The sequence below is a fragment of the Schistocerca cancellata genome, chromosome 5 (genome assembly GCF_023864275.1).
Source record: "Schistocerca cancellata isolate TAMUIC-IGC-003103 chromosome 5, iqSchCanc2.1, whole genome shotgun sequence".
Lineage (NCBI taxonomy): Eukaryota > Metazoa > Arthropoda > Insecta > Orthoptera > Acrididae > Schistocerca > Schistocerca cancellata.
In genome coordinates, this window is record NC_064630.1 from 256,617,717 (window position 1) to 256,636,478 (window position 18,762).

General features: G+C 38.3%; 1 protein-coding gene across 4 annotated transcripts in view; it reads right to left on the minus strand.

The window, feature by feature from the left end:
* LOC126187581 (transcriptional protein SWT1) overlaps window positions 1–18,762 on the minus strand; it is a 262,566-nt gene that overhangs the window by 207,120 nt on the left and 36,684 nt on the right. For all 4 annotated transcript variants that reach the window (XM_049928751.1, XM_049928753.1, XM_049928752.1 and 1 more), the window contains one exon: window positions 15,693–16,155. In XM_049928751.1, coding sequence (XP_049784708.1) covers window positions 15,693–16,155 — 463 coding nt within the window. The remainder of the gene's footprint in view (window positions 1–15,692; window positions 16,156–18,762) is intronic.

Below are 18,762 nucleotides of genomic sequence, written 5' to 3' on the forward strand. Positions count from 1 at the left end.
GTAAATGTAACAATTTTCTTTTTCATAAAAGCAACTGTTGCTATTATCAGCCTGCACATTATATTTTATCTATTTTGGCCATCGTCTGTAGTTTCACTGCCCAAACTTTTAGTGCCTCATTTCCTTTTCTAATTCCCTCAGTAATGCCTGATTTAATTTGACTAAATTCCATTGCCTTTGTTTTACTTTTGTTGGCATTCATGTTTAAAAAAAAACTCTTTTCAAGACACTATCATTTTGTGCAAGTAATTGTTTGATTTTCTGCAGTCTATCTCTTAGCAAACATTTTAGCGTACACCAGTTACAAGTGATTGATAAGAGTAAACATGCACATCGAATTGAGACATTTTTCGCAATGGCATTTCATGTAACAGCCCATCAACAAGTAAGAGTAAACAAAATCATCTATTGCTGATGATGCAATATTGAACAACACAGTTCTTAGGACCCATTTCCACCACTGACCAGAGAACACTGACCAGAGAACAGACTTATAAAAATGCCAGCTTAGTCTCCGAAAGGCAAACTCTCTGGGATTTACAGCAGTAATTAGAGGCAGGCTTCGATCACATCAGGCAGTACTACCTCAAGGGAGTTGAAGGGAGACTACACCTGACATAGACAGCCACTTCTAATGCAAGTTCAATAGTCCCTAGCCATGACGACACTGGCAATGGCTCTGTGACTGAGCAAATATCATAATTTAAAGACTTCACAATCTTCAGGAAACTTAAGCCTGTACTTTTTAAATGTCTAAGACTGAAATACATTTGTGGTAAAGGATCGAATTTCTGTGTATAGAGACACCAATTATCCTATTTCTCAGTCTGTACTGCAATGTCCTTGCTGGATACAAACTTGAATACAGGTCATACATAATGTGACCAGAAGTATCCAGACACCTGGCTGAAAAAGATGGCTGAAATTTACTTACAAGTTCGTGGCGCCCTCCATTGGTAATGCTGGAATTCAGTACGGTGTTGGCCCACCCTTAGCCTTGATGACAGCTTCCACTCCCAGGCATACGTTCAATTAGGTACTGGAAGGTTTCTTGGGGAATGGCAGCCCATTCTTCACGGAGTGCTGCATTGAGGAGAGGTATTGATGTCGGTCGGTGAGGCATGGCACAAAGTTAGCAATCCAAAACATCCCAAAGGTATTCTATAGGATTCAGGTCAGGACTCCATGCAGGCCAGTCCATTACAGGGATGTTGTTGTTATGTAACCACTCCGCCACAGGCCGTGCATTATGAACTGGTCCTCGATTGTGTTGAAAGATGCAATCACCATCCCTGAACTGCTCTTCAACGGTGGGAAGCAAGAAGGTGCTTAAAACATCAATGTAGGCCTGTGATGTGATAGTGCCACGCAACACAACAAGGGGTGCAAGCCCCCTTCATGAAAAACATGACCACACCATAACACCACCATCTCCGAATTTTACTGTTGGCACTACACATGCTGGCAGATGACGTTCACTGAACATTCGCCATACCCACACCCTGCCATCAGATCGCCACATTGTGTACCATGATTCATCACTCCACACAATACTTTTCCACTGTTCAATCATCCAACATTTACGCTCCTTACACTAAGCGAGGCGTCATCTGGCATTTACCGGCATGATGTGTGGCTTACAGCAGCCGTTTGACCATGAAATCCAAGATTTCTCACCTCCTTCCTTACTGTCGAAGTACTTGCAGTGGATCCTGATGCAGTTTGGAATTCCTATGTGATGGTCTGGATAGATGTCCGCCTGTTGCACATTGTGACCCTCTTCAACTGTCGGTGGTCTGTGTCAGTCAACAGATGAGGTCAGCCTGTACGCTTTTGTGCTGTACATGTCCCTTCACGTTTCCACTTCACTGTCACATTGGGAACAGTGGATCTAGGAATGTTAAGGAGAGTGAAAATCTCACATACAGACATATGACACAAGTGACACCCAATCAGCTGACCATATTCGAGGTCTGTGAGGTACGCGAAGCACTCCATTCTGCTCCCTCACAATATCTAATGACTACTGAGGTCATTGATATGGAGTACCTGGCAGTACGTGGCAGCACAATATGAAAGATGTATGTTTTTGGGGGTGTCCGGATACTTTTGATCACATAGTGTATGACCACAACACAGCAGAAAAATCCAGATCTAGCCTTGCTTACAAAACTAATCTGTCCTCTCTCCACTATACAGCAGTCAGAAAACTGCATTTGAAGGAAACATGACATGAATATAAAGCAAGTCAGTAGATATGGTCAAGGCTGGAAATAGACTTGTTTTAAAAGCCATCAGAGCAATTACCTTGGGCAACTGATTCCACAGAACACCCAAGCTTGGACATCTGGATGAGGAAGAAAAAACAATGCTATTAGATAGCAATGTACCAAACACAGTGGTGTAATGGTCAAAGCACTGAATCTATATTTGAAAAGATTGCATTCTGATACCTAAACAGCCAATCTGATTTATGTTATATGTGGTTTCCCTACAACACTCCAAGCAATACTGCAATGGTGCCTTTAAGAGACCATGGCAGATTCCCTTCCCAAGAGAACCAGAGCACCAAGACTTTACTAACACTACAACATTTAACTGCAAGTGGTACTGACAGTGTAATAAATATCCACATCTCTTGTATAAGGCTGTATTTGTTCTGGTTGACCCGTGTGGACGCAGTGGAGATGCGAAGCAAACATCAAAGAACAACTATTACAGGGTGATTATACGTTAAACTTTCAAACCGCTGTAGAAATAACACCACTTGTCAGAATGCCGTCAAATTGCAATGGAATATTATTGGAGAAGGGGGACAATGTATGGTGGAAGAAAAATAAATAGTTACAAAATGTAGCAATAGATGGCACTGTAAGCATCATAATTTAATAGTGGTCGACTACAAAAGACAAATGAATCATACAACAATGCCTAAGGTGTAGGACTGACATTAAACAAACTGTTGTTAATCCCATCCACTGTGGCATAGTCATATCACATCAGACGGGAAAAATCCATTTTTAATTGTCCTGAGGCCAGAAACCGCATAGAAAGCATCACTCACATCATATTAAATGAAAAGCGCCAGTTTGCTTTTGTTCTACAAATTTACTTTTATTGTTAACTAGTTTTCGGCTTACAAGGCCATCTTCAGACATTTACTGAGTATTATCACCAAAGAAGTTACAATGTTTGCAAACAACATTGGAAGAGAAGTAACACATCTAGACTGAAGTAAAAACATACAGTAAGTAACATCTTTGACAGTGTGGTGGTAATGCAATGAAAAAGTAAAAATTGAACACTACATAAATAACAATGGCGTAGACAGGAAAACCTTTAGCACAAAATAGGAATAGCATGCCTACATAACATAAATTTTATTTTATTAGTTTTGTTTATAAACAGAAACTATTATGTAGGCATGCTATTTCTATTTTGTGCTAAAGGTTTTCCTGTCTACTCCATCGTTATTTACGTACTGTTCAATTTTTACTTTTTCATTTTTCATTACCACCACACTGTCAAAGATGCTTCTACTTCAGTCTAGACGTGTTACTTCTCTTCCAATGTTGTTTGCAAACTTTGTAACTTCTTTGGTGATAATACTCAGTAAATGTCTGAAGATGGCCTTGTAAGCCGAAAACCGGTTAACAATAAAAGTAAATTTGTAGAACAAAAGCAAACTGGTGCTTTTCATTTATTATAATGTTGTTCTACCAAGAACCCACGGAAGATTCTGTGAACATCACTCACATCAGCTTTTAATTGTCCTGAGGCCAAAACCACATAAAAAGCATCAATCAAAATCAAATCGGATCATTAAATTCTGTGTGACTGGCACAAAACTTGTTCAATAAGCTGTCCACCGTTTTCTGCAACAAGCTGAAATCAAGAACAGCTTGTTCCACAACCAATCGAAGTGATTCTGGGATCACATTCAGAATATGTTGCGCAATGTGTGCCTTCAATGCAGCTAAGTTTGCAAGCAGAACACTGAACCCAACATCTTTCAGATAGCCCAACAGCCTGAAATCACACAGATTAAGATCAGATGATCCGGACAGACAGGCTGTAGAAAATGGCGGCTGATAATTCTAGCATTTCCGAAATGACGCTTCAGCAGCTGCTTAACTGGATATGCAATGTGCAGAGGTGCACCATCTTGTATAAAAATTATCCCAGCCCACACATCCAAGCTGTTGGAGAGCTGGAATGACGTGGTTGCGCAAAAGACACTCATAGCACTTACCAGTGTCAGTACAGGTAACAGAACCGGAAGCATCTGTCTCTTTGAAAAAATATGGCCCCACGATAAAATTATGCCGTAAACCCGCACCACACAGTGACCTTTTCAGGATGACGTGGTACTGGTTGATTTGTGTGTGGATTTTCCATTGCCCATATTCAACAATTCTCTGTACTGACTTATCCCGTCAGATGGGAGTGGGCTTTGTCTGTCCATAAAAGCTTCCACAGCCAATCATTGTCCACTTCCATGCGAGAAAGAAATTCTAAAGCAAAGGTTTTGCTGGCAGGACAACAGGAAGCAACTCGTGGACATGGATAATTTTGAATGGATAGCAAAGAAGGATGTTTCGTAGGATTTTATGCACCATGCTCATGCGTATGTCTAATTTTCGGGCAATTCCCCATGCACTACTGATTTGCAGACCATCACTCATCTCCTCTCGCATTGCTAAGGCCACTGCTTCCATTGACATTGAATCAATTTGTTTCCTCCCTCTACCAGGTTGCACACCGAAAGAAACCTTTCTTTTTTTCGAATTTCCGAAGCATTTTCTCCAGACCCATGGCAGTCATTGGACCAATCCCATTTTTCAAACCCTTCAGCGTACAGAACTTCTGCAGAGCGACGTGTGCACAGTCATCATTCTTGTAATACAACTGTACAAGCCGAGCAATCCTCCATTGAGACAGTCATGGCGAACATTGCAGACACGAAAGTAGGAAAGCCATGTACCTGGCATGTTCATATCAACTTCAATGGGTCGTGCACACGACAGGTGTTTTCATTTATGTATTCTGACACATACATTGATCAATTTTCACACTATTTTTTTTCTTCTGCCATACGTTTTCCCCCTTCTCTGATAATATTCCATTGCAATTTGACATCATTCTAACCATTGGTGGTTTTTCTACAACATTTTGAATGTTTAACTTTAATTATAATCACCCTGTATGGTCAAAAATTCTTGTCACTGGGTGAGCTTGTGCACAGCCAAGTTTAAAGAGCTTGCTCTCTTCACATAGTTGGTTTAGGGAGCTCTCATGTTCTGACGTTGTTGACTAGCAGCTTATTTATGACACATGCAAGTTTTAACACGTTTGGGTGGATAGTTTTAAGATATACGAGAGTGACATTGAAAAAAAATTGTTGAAAAAATATATATATTTCACACTCTTGCATCACAAAATGGGCATCTATTTCACATAACTATATCTACATACACTTTGCAAACCAATGTGAAGTTCCTTGCAGAGAGCACTCAGCATTGTACCATTTCTGATCCCAATGACGTGAAATGCGGCAAGAATGACTGATTAAATGCCTCTATGAATGCTGTAATTGGTCTAATTATGTCTTCATTGTCCCTAACTTCCACAATGCTCTCCAATGAGTCAGATAAATCTGTAAATATCATTCCATCTTCTATGTTCAACATCCTCTATTAGTCTTGTTTGGTATGGGTCCCTCCACACACTTCAGCAATGTTCTAAGATGAGACATGCAAATGATTTGGAACCAGTCTCCTTTGTAGACCCATTGCATTCCCAGTATCCTGACAATCAACTGAAGTCTGCTACCTGCCTTACATATAACTGCCTCTATCTGATTTGCAGTGCACAATTTGACTTTTTGAACATATACACGGAGTTGCCAATCTTTGCACCACTCTTGAGACCCTGTTAAGATCCAACTGAACATTTCTGCAGCTTTTTTTAGATCATACTTCATTGTTGATAACTGATTCACCTGCAATTAGTATGAGGTTGCTATTAATATTATTTGGCAGGGCATACAATACAACATAAGCAACAGGGGTCCCAACATACATCGGGGATGCTGGAAGTTACTTTTATTTCTGTCAATGAGGTAACAGGCTGTGTCCTCCCTACCAAGAAATCCTTGAACAGTCACAAATTTTGTTTGATACGCTGGATATCTGTACTCTTGCTAATAATTGTAGGTGTGCTACTGAGTTAAATGCTTTTCAGACATCAAGAAATACTGTCATGTTCCATGGATTTCAGGACATCATGTAAGAAAAAGTGCAAGTTGGATTTTGCATTACCAATGTTTTAAATCTGTGAATCACTGCAGTTTGGAATGGTGGAGATAATTCTGTTCAAGATATCTCATTATGATAGGGCTCAGAATATATTCTAAGATTCTACAACAGGTGGATGTCAATGAGATAGAATGGTGGTTTTGTCAATCACTTCTGCTACCCTTATTGTAGACAGGTGTGATCTGTGTCTTCTTCCAATCGCTGGGTGCATTTTTTTTGTTTGAGGGATCTATAGCATATCATAGTTACAATGAGAACAAACTCAGTCACAAATTATGCATCGAATCTGATGGGGATTCCATCAGGTCCTAGATCTTTGTTGAATTTCAACAACTTCAGTTGTACCTCAATACCACTGACACAGATGTTATTCAGCTTTGCAGTGGTGCAAGAATGAAACTGGAGCAGCACTTCTGCCTCTTCCATAGTAAAGGAACACTGCTTCTGCTTTGTTAGCCTCAGTTTCAGTTCCTGTATCATTAATGAGTGTCTGAACACTAATGTTGGTGTCTTTGAGATATGTTATGCTGCCCTTTTGTCTATATTACTAAATATGTACATCTTCCTATATGTTTTCACTGCCCTTTGTACTCCAGTGTTCATAGTTGCTAAAATTGCCTCATGGTCACTGGAACCAGTTACACCATGGAAATTCTCAAAGAGGTAAGGTATATTTGTTGACATTATATCTAATATATTTCCATCATGAGTGAGCTCCTGAACTACCTGTTCTGAATAATATTCAGAGAACGTCTTTTGCAATGTTTTGCAGGATGTTTTGTCACACTCACTACTTACAGAACTGTAATTTTCCCAACTGACTGTAGGATGATTAAAGTCTCTCCCAATGATGACAGTATGTTTGAGGAACATTCATATCTCTGAACAGACGTTATCTCTTAGGTTTTCGGTTACATTTGGAGGTGAGTCTGGTGGCTGATAGAAAGATTTAACTACTAGTTTACTATACATGTGTTTATAACAAATCTTCTCTCCACAAAGTTTGAAATTTCGGTGACTGCTTTTTTCTTGGAAGATCTACCAGTGTAGTTTCTCATAAAAATTTATATTTTGGATCATCATGTTCAAAGATCACGCAATTGTTGGAAAGCAGTAGTAAATGTATGCACCAATACAGTATGCCTTGAATAAAAATGAAACATGAGGATTCTTCTGTAATTTTCAACTTTACACAAGCCACCAACAAATTTCATTTTTGCAGGCTAATTTTCCCACTGTTACTACGAAAAAATGATAGATTTATAAAGTGAAAAAGATCTGCCAAATTCTGACAAATTCCATGAGTGTTTTTATATTTAAGAGGCAGCTGGTGGAAGTGATAAAGACTGCTGGCCTTGCAGGCGGTGTGCAAGCAAAGTTTGCAGTCTACGGCACTGTTCCCAGAGCTGGTCGGGGACCTTTCGTTTGGAAGATGAAGAGTTGTAGGACTGCCCTTGATAGGTCACAGGAGTGCTACACAAAGGAAGGAGCTACTACAGTTGCAGGGAAAGTCTATGCTCAATAGTGCAGAAACAAAATGACAATGCAATATTAGTTGGAGGTAACTTTACTGTACCGAGTATAGACTGGGGCATCTATGGATTCATTGCATGGGATACAGGGCATTCTTGCAAAGTACTTTGAACACATTTTCCAAAAATCATCTTGAGCAGGTATTTGGAGAGTCCACATGCAAAGCAAATATTTTAGACCAGTAACTACAAACAGGCCTGACCTTATCAATAGTGCCAGCGTAGAGACAGCAATTAGTGATCATGCACCACAGCACCTTTGCTTACTAAAGTTAATAAATCAGTCAAGGAGACTAAGAGAGCATTTTTGCTAGCAAAAGCAGACAAGCGGTTGTTACCATCCAACTCAGACAATGAATGGACACTATTTAGTTCCTGTATATTGAACGGAGATGAATTATGGGCAAAGTTTAAACAGACTGTAAATGAAACTGCTGAGGAAACACAGATTGATGCACTCCCAGTTCAAAAGAGAGTACACAAATGACAACGGGCTAAAGTTAGAAGGGATGCATGCATCTGTATGAAGCATACAACAGCTACCACCACCATACCTTAGCAAAAGATCTTGTCAAGAATTTGAGAAAATTCTGTTTCTACATAAAATATCTAAATGGGTCAAAGGCTGCTATTCAATCACTCATTGACCAATCTGGTACGGCAATAGAAGATTCTAAAAGAAAGCTGAAGTTTTAAAATGGTAGCTGATGGTTGGAGATACAACATCACTGTTACAGGCAGTCTGCAAAAACCAGTTCATAGATAATGGCCACTGATGAATCGTGTATACAATTGGAGATAACCCTCCTCAGCATCAGTTAAGGCCTGATAATGGTGTACAGAAGCACCAAAACTGGTGGCCACATAATAAATAACATCATAAGGACAGCTGTAGGTGTTACATAAATGAATGGCCAAAGTCGCTCAAAACTCAATCAGAAGGATGGACATACAAAAACCTTTAAATTTCACATTTAAGAATTTTTTTCATGAAGGAGGATCATAAAAACACACCACTGCACAGACTCCTGTATGGATGACACAGTAATAGGCATTCTTGGTGTAGAGAAGCAACTGAAAAGAGCTGAAAACAAATAAGTCACCAGGTCCAGAAGGAACCCCAATTCAGTCTTACAAAGAGTACTCCACAGCATAGGCCCCTCACTTAGCTTGCATTTATCAGGAATCTCTCATTCAACACAAAATCCCAAACGACTGGAGAAATGCACAGGTGACTGTTGTATATAAAAAAGGTAAGAGAACAGATCCACAGAATTACAGACCAATATCTTTAACATTGATTTGCTACAGAATTTCTGAACATATTTTCAATTCAAATGTAATAAATTTCCTTGAGACAGAAAAGCATCTGTCTACAAATCTGTATGGTTTTAGAAAGCATCGCACATGCAAGACTCAGCTTGCCCCTTTCTCACATGATATTCTGCAAACCACGGATCAAGGGCCACAGGCAGATGCCACAGTCCTAGATTTCTGGAAAGCATTTGACTAGGTGCCCCACTGCAGACTACTGATGAAGGTATGAGCATATGGAACAGGTTCCCCGATGGGCATCTTAAATAACAGAATCCAGTATGTTATTCTAGATAGCCAACATTCATCAGGAGGGCCACAGGGAAGTGTGATAGGACCAATATTATTCCCTATATACACGAATGATCTGATGAACAGGGTAAGCAGCGGCTGTCTGCTGATGATGTTGCGGTGCACGGGAAGGCTTCATCATTAAGTGACGGTACAAGGATACAAGATGATTTAGAAAAACAAAATGTAGTTGGTGTCAGACACAAAGCTTAATAATCTGTCAAATGACACCTGCTAGTTATTTTGACCATGATGAGTTACAGCAGGCAGGAGTTTCAAGTACACAAGAGTGGATAAACTGCCCAGATCATACTCATCTATTGACAGAGTTGAAAGAAATAACACACATCTTTACTTGTTTTGGAGAAAATTCACATTCTTACTTTGACACCAAGGAGTTGGCCTATTAAACTAAAATCTCAGTAGAATTTTGTATCTCATAGAGAACAGCAAACAATTTGCGGGTTGAGAAAGATGTGCTAGCAGCACAAAGGAAAAACCAGGGCAAAGTTATTTCTGACAGAATAAAGAATTGTTGTTGTTGTGGTCTTCAGTCCCGAGACTGGTTTGATGCAGCTCTCCATGCTACTCTATCCTGTGCAAGCTTCTTCATCTCCCAGTACCTACTGCAACCTACATCCTTCTGAATCTGCTTAGTGTATTCACCTCTTGGTCTCCCCCTATGATTTTTACCCTCCACACTGCCCTCCAATACTAAATTGGTGATCCCTTGATGCCTCAGAACATGTCCTACCAACCGATCCCTTCTTCTGGTCAAGTTGTGCCACAAACTTCTCTTCTTCCCAATCCTATTCAATACTTCCTCATTAGATACGTGATCTACCCATCTAATCTTCAGCATTCTTCTGTAGCACAACATTTCAAAAGCTTCTATTCTCTTCTTGTCCAAACTATTTACCGTCCATGTTTCACTTCCATACATGGCTACACTCCATACAAATACTTTCAGAAATGACTTCCTGACACTTAAATCTATACTCGATGTTAACAAATTTCTCTTCTTCAGAAACGCTTTCCTTGCCATTGCCAGTCTACATTTTATATCCTCTCTACTTCGACCATCATCAGTTATTTTGCTCCCCAAATAGCAAAACTCCTTTACTACTTTAAGTGTCTCATTTCCTAATCTAGTACCCTGAGCATCACCCGACTTAATTCGACTACATTCCATTATCCTCGTTTTGCTTTTGTTGATGTTCATCTTATATCCTCCCTTCAAGACACCATCCATTCCGTTCAACTGCTCTTCCAAGTCCTTTGCTGTCTCTGACAGAATTACAATGTCATCGGCGAACCTCAAAGTTTTTATTTCTTCTCCATGGATTTTAATACCTACTCCAAATTTTTCTTTTGTTTCCTTTACTGCTTGCTCAATATAGACATTGAATAACATCGGGGAGAGGCTACAACCCTGTCTTACTCCCTTCCCAACCACTGCTTCCCTTTCATACCCCTCGACTCTTAAAACTGCCATCTGGTTTCTGTACAAATTGTAAATAGCCTTTCACTCCCTGTATTTTACCCCTGCCACCCTTAGAATTTGAAAGAGAGTATTCCAGTCAACATTGTCAAAAGCTTTCTCTAAGTCTACAAATGCTAGAAACGTAGGTTTGCCTTTCCTTAATCTTTCTTCTAAGATAAGTCGTAAGGTCAGTATTGCCTCACGTATTCCAGTATTTCTATTAATTTGTACAAAATTCAATTGAAAAAGGTGTCTGTGGACTTGTAATTAGTTTCCAATACATCCAAACCGAACGATAATCCCTCATAACTCATGGTTCAACACTGTAACAAAGGTAGCATTTGCATGCTGGTGGGATGGTATCTTTCAGGATAAGTCATAACCTTCACACATCATTGGGGGCTCTTTGATATTGGCATGTTCAGAAAGATGATACTGGATCTAAAAATCAGTATTTTATCAAAAATCTACCAATGCATTCTAAAACACTGCTGCATTGATAATAAAGTTTCCCAGATGCAAGCATTACAAAAGTTGATGAAACATTTAAAAGATTATTGTACTATCATCATTTTTCATGAATGTTAGTATTTTGACTTGGGAACCATAAAGATAATCAAATATGACGTTTGGGAACCTCTTCTAAGAACCCCCAAAGACTTGGGTACCTACATAAGAAACCCACACAAGCAACCAATGAGCATACTTGATCACCTAGAAAAAATCTCCCTATATACAGCTGGACTTGCCTGTGTATCGGGAATGGCCCCTTGGTGACAGGATGCTAGTTTTTTGTCAACTGGTAGTTGCAAAATTCGCTATGGACCAATGGAAGGTTTCAATTTCATTGTGACTAACAACTACTTTAAACAAATCAATGTTTTACACTTCACATGACACTGATTTCGATGAGAAACTTACAGATCTGCAAAGAAGAAAGCGATCTTAGAAATCTGACATTTTATTTTATTTTTTTAAATGGTCTATGAAATAGGAAATTGAGTAACTATATTTAAATATACAGACTTTGCAAAGAAGACGAACCTGTCACATTAGAATTAAGATGGGAAGATGGTCTCCAACACATAAGTGTGTCTTTCACAATGTGACACATGAGGTCAAAACTAGCAGATTAGGAGGACATATATATCTTTCCTGTCTATTGAGTGAGGTGGAGTTTATTCATGAGTGTAGGGGAATTAGTTGTGCGCCACCCTGTATGTTCTCAATAGCTATCCCACTAAAAGTAGGACCTGTGTTCCTCAAGAAATAGAAGTCCCTGGGTGGGATGGAGGTTGCACTGTCTTCTTTTTCTCCTACAGTGATATACATCTTTCTGTCTTTTCTTTTCTCTATTTTATTGCCGGCCAGGGCAAACTCAGACTTCTCAGACTTTCCAGACTGAACTTTCGAACATGATGTTATTATACTGTAATTTACATATTGGCTATACACAATAATGAATATCACTACATTTTATAAATTATTTCATCACACAGTTTTCAGTCCGTATGTGAAGGCTGATCTCAGAAACTACTGTAGGGATTTTGACATAGTTTTCACTAATAGACTAAGTCACAATGAACATTTGTGTATAAAATTTATAAATATTTTGTACAAATTGGCTGAACTATAACAAATTAAAGTCTCCTGACATGTTTTTCTGTTTGTACATGAAGGCTAATCTCAAGAACTACTGGAGGGATTTTCATAAGGTTTTCATTAATAGCTAGACTGAGTCATGATAGATGTTTTTGTGTATCATTTCTAATTATTTTGTGTACATTGGTTGAACTGTGATAAATGAAAGTCCCTTGCCAGTAAAGAGACTCCTTACTGAAAAGCAGAGGTGTTGAGTTGTCAATAGGCACACACAAAAGAAGGAAACTCAACAGCTCTCAGAGTTATCCTTTGACAAGCTAAAGTAAAATGCACAAATATACACATGCACTCTCACATACATGCATACACGTCTATGTCCCGACATGGGGCTGGTTAGACTGACAGTGCAAATACTCTTTTGCAGCAGGCTGATTAGTTGTGTTCTGTGGGTAGTGTCAGTTGGGGTAGGTAAACAGAGAGGGACTAGGAGTTAGATTGCTAGTCGCTCAGGGAGAAAGGGGGGGGGGGCAGTTTGTCAGCTATGAATGTGGGAGGGAGGGGTGGCAGATATATGAGCTGGCACAATTGTAGCGGCTGCTGGGAGGGGCATAGGCTGAAGGCAATATGGGGACCTGAATTGGGAGGGGGCAACAGGATGGAGGAAGAGGAAACTGTCGGGTGGAGAGTGTTGAGCAGTGGGTTAGATGAGATTGAGACCAGGATGATTATGGGAGTTGAGGACTTGTTGTAATGATAACTACTATTTACATAGTTCAGAGAAGTTGGTGATGGAGGGAAGCATCAAGATGGTTTGAATTGTGAGACAGCCAATGAAATTGAGCATGTTGTACTCATAGGCATGTTGTGCCACCATGTGGTAAACTTTGTTCTTGACAACAGTCTGGTGGTGGCCATTCATCCTGGTGGACAGCTGGTTGGTAGACGCACCAAAATAAAAGGCTGTGCAGTCTTTGCAGCAGAGTATGAACAGCCACAATCAAACTGTTTTCAAGAACAAAGTTTACCAGCCAGTGGTATAACATGCAGCTGAGTACAACATGCTCAATTTCAATGGCTACCTCACAAACCAAGACATCTTGATACTTCCCTCCACCACCAGTTTCTCTAAATTATGCAGATGGGAGTTACCCTTACAACACATCCTCCGCTCCCATTATCATCCTAGCCTCAATCTCAAATAAAATCTCCTCCTAAGTCATGTCACTTTCAGTGTATGCCACTTTCCACCGGCTGCTACAATCACGTCCACCCCCACCCCCACCCCCCTCCCACTCCCCACCCGCATTCTAGCTATTGTAGCTCGTCAAAGGATAACTGAAAGCTAGCAAGTTTTCCTTCTTTTGCGTGTGCCTATTGACAACTTAATGCTTCTGCTTTTCAGTGAGTGGTCTCTTTTCATCCTAAAGTACTTAAATTCTACAAGAACTTTTCTACAATATGTAGTTAGCTGCCAAGTTTTTCTATCTGTACGTGAACACTAATCTCAGAAACTACTGTAAGGATTTTGATACAGTTTTCACTAATAGACAGACTTATTCTTGGGGAATAATTTATTACCACTATGCCAGACAAGTCGTCCAGCTGCACATACTTAAGTGCTAACCACGTGAAGCTGTTGTGGATTGTTAGTTAACACTAAGTGTTCATGCTGTTAACATTTATTTTATTATTTTCTTGTAATTTAAATGATTGTATGATGAAGCATGAGTTACTTGCTCATTTACAGGGAAAGAAAACAGGACCATATAGAGTTTTGAAGATTACCTATACTAAGTACGCAACTTTCTGAGGATGTAGTTGGATATTAAAAAGCAAGTACATCAACCATTAAGATTTATATTGTACTGATTCTTGTCCCCAGTGCTATATTTGACTTTTACATTTGAAGTCCTTTTCTGGAGCAAATGTGAAGGTAAGTGGTAAGTTGCAGGGCACAGAGTGCAGCAGGCTTGAAACAGGTGAGATAAAAGTTGCTGGCCTGTTAGCATAGTGGGAAAAGCACATTGGCAACTGTCACAGAGCAAAGGGCCTAGGAAGAAGATTCTAAGAATGCTTTAATGGTATGTTTTGGCACGTCTAATTTATAATGGAAATCAGTCATGTTTTATTATTCATTTCAAAAGAAGAAAAATAAATTTGAGTCTAATAACCCATCATTTATGATGTAATTAAAGAAGAAACTTGAGCTTTGATTGGACATGGATAGCGAATGAAACTGTTCATGTCCTTTTGAAAGGAATCATCACAGAATTTGCCTTGATAATTAATGGAAACTGTGGAAAACCTGAATCTGGATGTCTGAACAGGTCTGGAGCTCACCTCTTCTCACATGGAAAAAAAAAGAGGAGATCAGGGATTAGCATCCCCGTCTTTGTTATTAAAGGCAGATCACAATCTAAGATTGAGAATGAAATCAGATGCGCCCTTTTGGAGGGTACTATCCTCGCATTTGTAATTAATTGAGTCATGGAAACCATAGAAAACAATAAATGGAAAATCCAGGATGGAATGGAATAACAAATGCTGAGTCGCAGATAGGAATAACAAATGACTGTCAGAAAATAAGCATTCAGTCAACAAGGCTGAAAGTTTATTTTGTGAATCTCTGCTATATGGTGAGTAGCAACTATCCTTTTCATAATATTGTTACAAACCATAGAGAATTAAATTTTGGATGGGCAGACAGAGAACTGAATCTAAGTTCAGTGTTTTACCACTTCGCCTCATCACTCAGTTCCTTCCAAATACAAATATAGTGTCATAACCACAGTGCCACCTTAATTGGTGGGTCACTTCAGACAGCAGATGTATTAAGATTAAAAGTCATTCTGAGGAGGTCGATACTGTAATATTAAACACATAATAAACTCAAGTTTACTGTCTACTTCAAGACTAATCAAAAAATAATTTACAGTAGAGAGTGTTCAAGCATATGTCCTAACTGATTAATACTGGACTATGATTATTCATGAAGAATGTAAAGACATTTAAAGATTATGCAACAAATTTAATTATGAGGGAAGAGAGAGGAAAAAGGAACAACAAGAACATTCAGATCATACAACTCACTTTCTGGCCAAAGAATCTTTCAGTACAAAGAAGCTCTTGATACAACAAAGAAACTATTATCACCTTTTTCAGTAAAATTGCTCTGCATTCCACTTTCAGCTGCCTGCGTTGACCCAGAAGCTGTAAATTTATGACTGATTTGGCCAGTTTGTTTTTTGGCATTGACTTTATCGCAAGAAGCACTTGAATCTTCAGATTCCACCCAACGTCGCTTTAACTTAACTCTGCCAGTTCCTTGCACTGCAGATTTTCCTTGTTCATAATTTATATTGTTTCTACTAATATTAAGCCTGTTGTTCGAACAACTAGAATTGTCTGATGTTTCATGACTGCCACAAACTGTTTCATCAATTGTCAACTCATGATATGTAGGCTCTTCTTTCACAAAGCGACCTGTATTTAATGAAGTAGGAACCACCTTAGCCCCAGAAATAGGAGCACATCTTTCATTCGTCATTGTAATAGTCCTCTGTTCATGTGGATTGTCCGGTGACTTGGTATCAGAATTTGTACTCATACATCCAACCTGTGAAATTAGAGCTGTACTGATGTTACTGTATCACAACAGGTATGCATAAATTTAATAACACAAATATTTAATGGTTTTAAACATCAAAAGATTTGATACTGTGAGTTACAGTATTAACATATGTGGTGTGGAAATATAAAGTAAATAAAAATTATGACTGACACCAGCAAATCTTTTGACGTTAAAAGAAATTATTGATTTTGTGATCACGGATTTTCTACAATGTTTTGTAATGGATAAAACAAAACAAAATTTTTCCTCTTTTATAGATTAAATATCACATAGTCACTTATAACAAATAATACAGATTCATACTACACTGAGAAACAAATCATGGTAAGCACAGTTCTCAGTTGGGGAAATAATTTATTACACAGAAAAAATAAGTTCTACATTAGAAAGCATTTTGTTACTAGAATACAGAATACAAATGGATGTCATGAAGCTCTAAGGCTGTAAAAGAACCTTTGCCGGATATAGTGAGACAGTATTTGAGCTTAAATGAAAAATGTTGTGTTTCAAGAATTGTTGCCATACAGATTTATTTATTAAAAGGTACATTAATATTTGATATGAAACTATACCCACAACATTAGTATTAAAAAGAATGAAGTGAAGATGAAGACAGTGAATCACATTCTAACAAATGAATGTTATTATTTGACTTAATTACATGAAGAAAATCTGAACAAATAGTACAATAAAAGTAAAAAAAGATGACACATTAATTTTATAGAAATAATAACAAAAGTATTTCAACAACTTCATGTGTTCAACAATAATTTTTTTGAAAATAAATCTTCATGGATGACAGAAAATCTGACTTTTTATTGTACAAATTTATTACTATGTTGACAGGTTTTGTGAAAACTGTAAAAAGGAGAACAATCAACAGAGTTATCATAGTAGTTAATATATCAGATTTGTACTCTGTAGAAATTTAGTTCAAAATGCCATCTGGCCACCTAGATTCAGGTTTACAGTGATTTCCGCAAATTATTTAGAACCTTGCTGATACTTTTTTATATTAAAATGCAAAGAAGAAGAAGAAGATAGATAATTTCCTTCTACATGTTCTCCAATTTGAATCTGTGATCAGCCTCGTACGCCACTATCATCAGGAGGTCAATTAAATCCTAATCCACCTTTCAACAACAAGAAGGAAGAAATTTATTAAATTTAATCCATGTATGGACTACAACAAAATAAAAAGATGTGTCCCAAATGAGTATTTGGTAAAGTGCCAAAAATTATCACAAAGCCCCTATACTATGTTCTACTGAACAAAGTAGTTTTTGAATGCATACCACGAGATGTGAGTAAACAAGCACCACAATCTGTTTCAAATATATTCAATGTGTGACAAATAATTTCAAATGTATTCAATGTGTAACAAGTAAAATGAAAGAGTAGGCAATGGAGAAAATTGTATATGTACAAAAACGTGCCATGAACACTTTTTATCCAAAGTCTACAAGGTTGCTCCTAGTGTAATAGAGCTTCATAAATGGATTGAAGGAAAGAGAGCACTTAAGACTCTATAATAAAATTGATGCAGCAGTTGTTGTCTATTACCCACAATCTGGAGAAAGTGGCTTCACCTACAATATCAATATCAAATGGTAACATTGGTAAACACATCAAACTAATCCACTATAATGCTGTTTGTTCTCTACAAAAAAATTAATCCACTATAATGCTGCATGTTCTCTACAAGACTGGAGTCATTTAATAGTGTATCTTGTGTAATTAGACATGGAGATCAGAAATGGTGTATGTATTCCATTGGCACCAGGTCAAATGGGAAACCACCTGCATCAGATTTGAGGGCTGCATTTACAGTACTCTTTTCTGTGTATCTACTGAGGATGATCCTGCACTACATGGTTTTCTCCTGGACTGTGATTTGAACTTATTTGTTACCTGTTGTCAATGCTTGGCTGGCACACGGACTTGTATTTCTGCTTAATGCAGTACTATCTTTACTCAAAGTTCAACCAACAGTTGTGTTTTCAGTGACTGAACAGATTGCATATGAGTGCAGTGAAAGCATGGTTCTTATTCATGTGCTTTCCAGTCAAACCTAAGTGTTCTCCTGTGTGAGTTAGTCAACAAACTTAGATAGAACTGTATCAGGCAATCAGTTTTTACCTCCTGACATTTTTAGTTTTCTGTATTTTCAGGAGAGTCAAAAACTATTACATTCTGTGATTTATTTGTAAATAATTTATCCTTGATAACATTGGTGTTGTTCAAGAAGCTGATTTAGAACAATACCAATGTCGATTTTTTGGAACTGTGACCCACCCTGTACCAGAATAGGAATTGTCAGACCATTTTACTATGTCTTTTAACAATGATGGCCAAGTAGTTTTGCAGACTGGGAACAGTAGCTCAAGCAGCAGCATGATCTCATACAGAAGCTTACAAATCTGGCAGTCTACGACTGCTTCTGGTAATCCCAGAGCACTTGGGAGTTATCAAAATCACTTATCACTTTATTGTCCAGCAAGGGATATGAAACATCCTGAGGACTTGTCAACTTTTCTATTACTTATAAACCTGCAGCTCTATTATCTTGGGGAAAAATTGGCCCCTTTATCT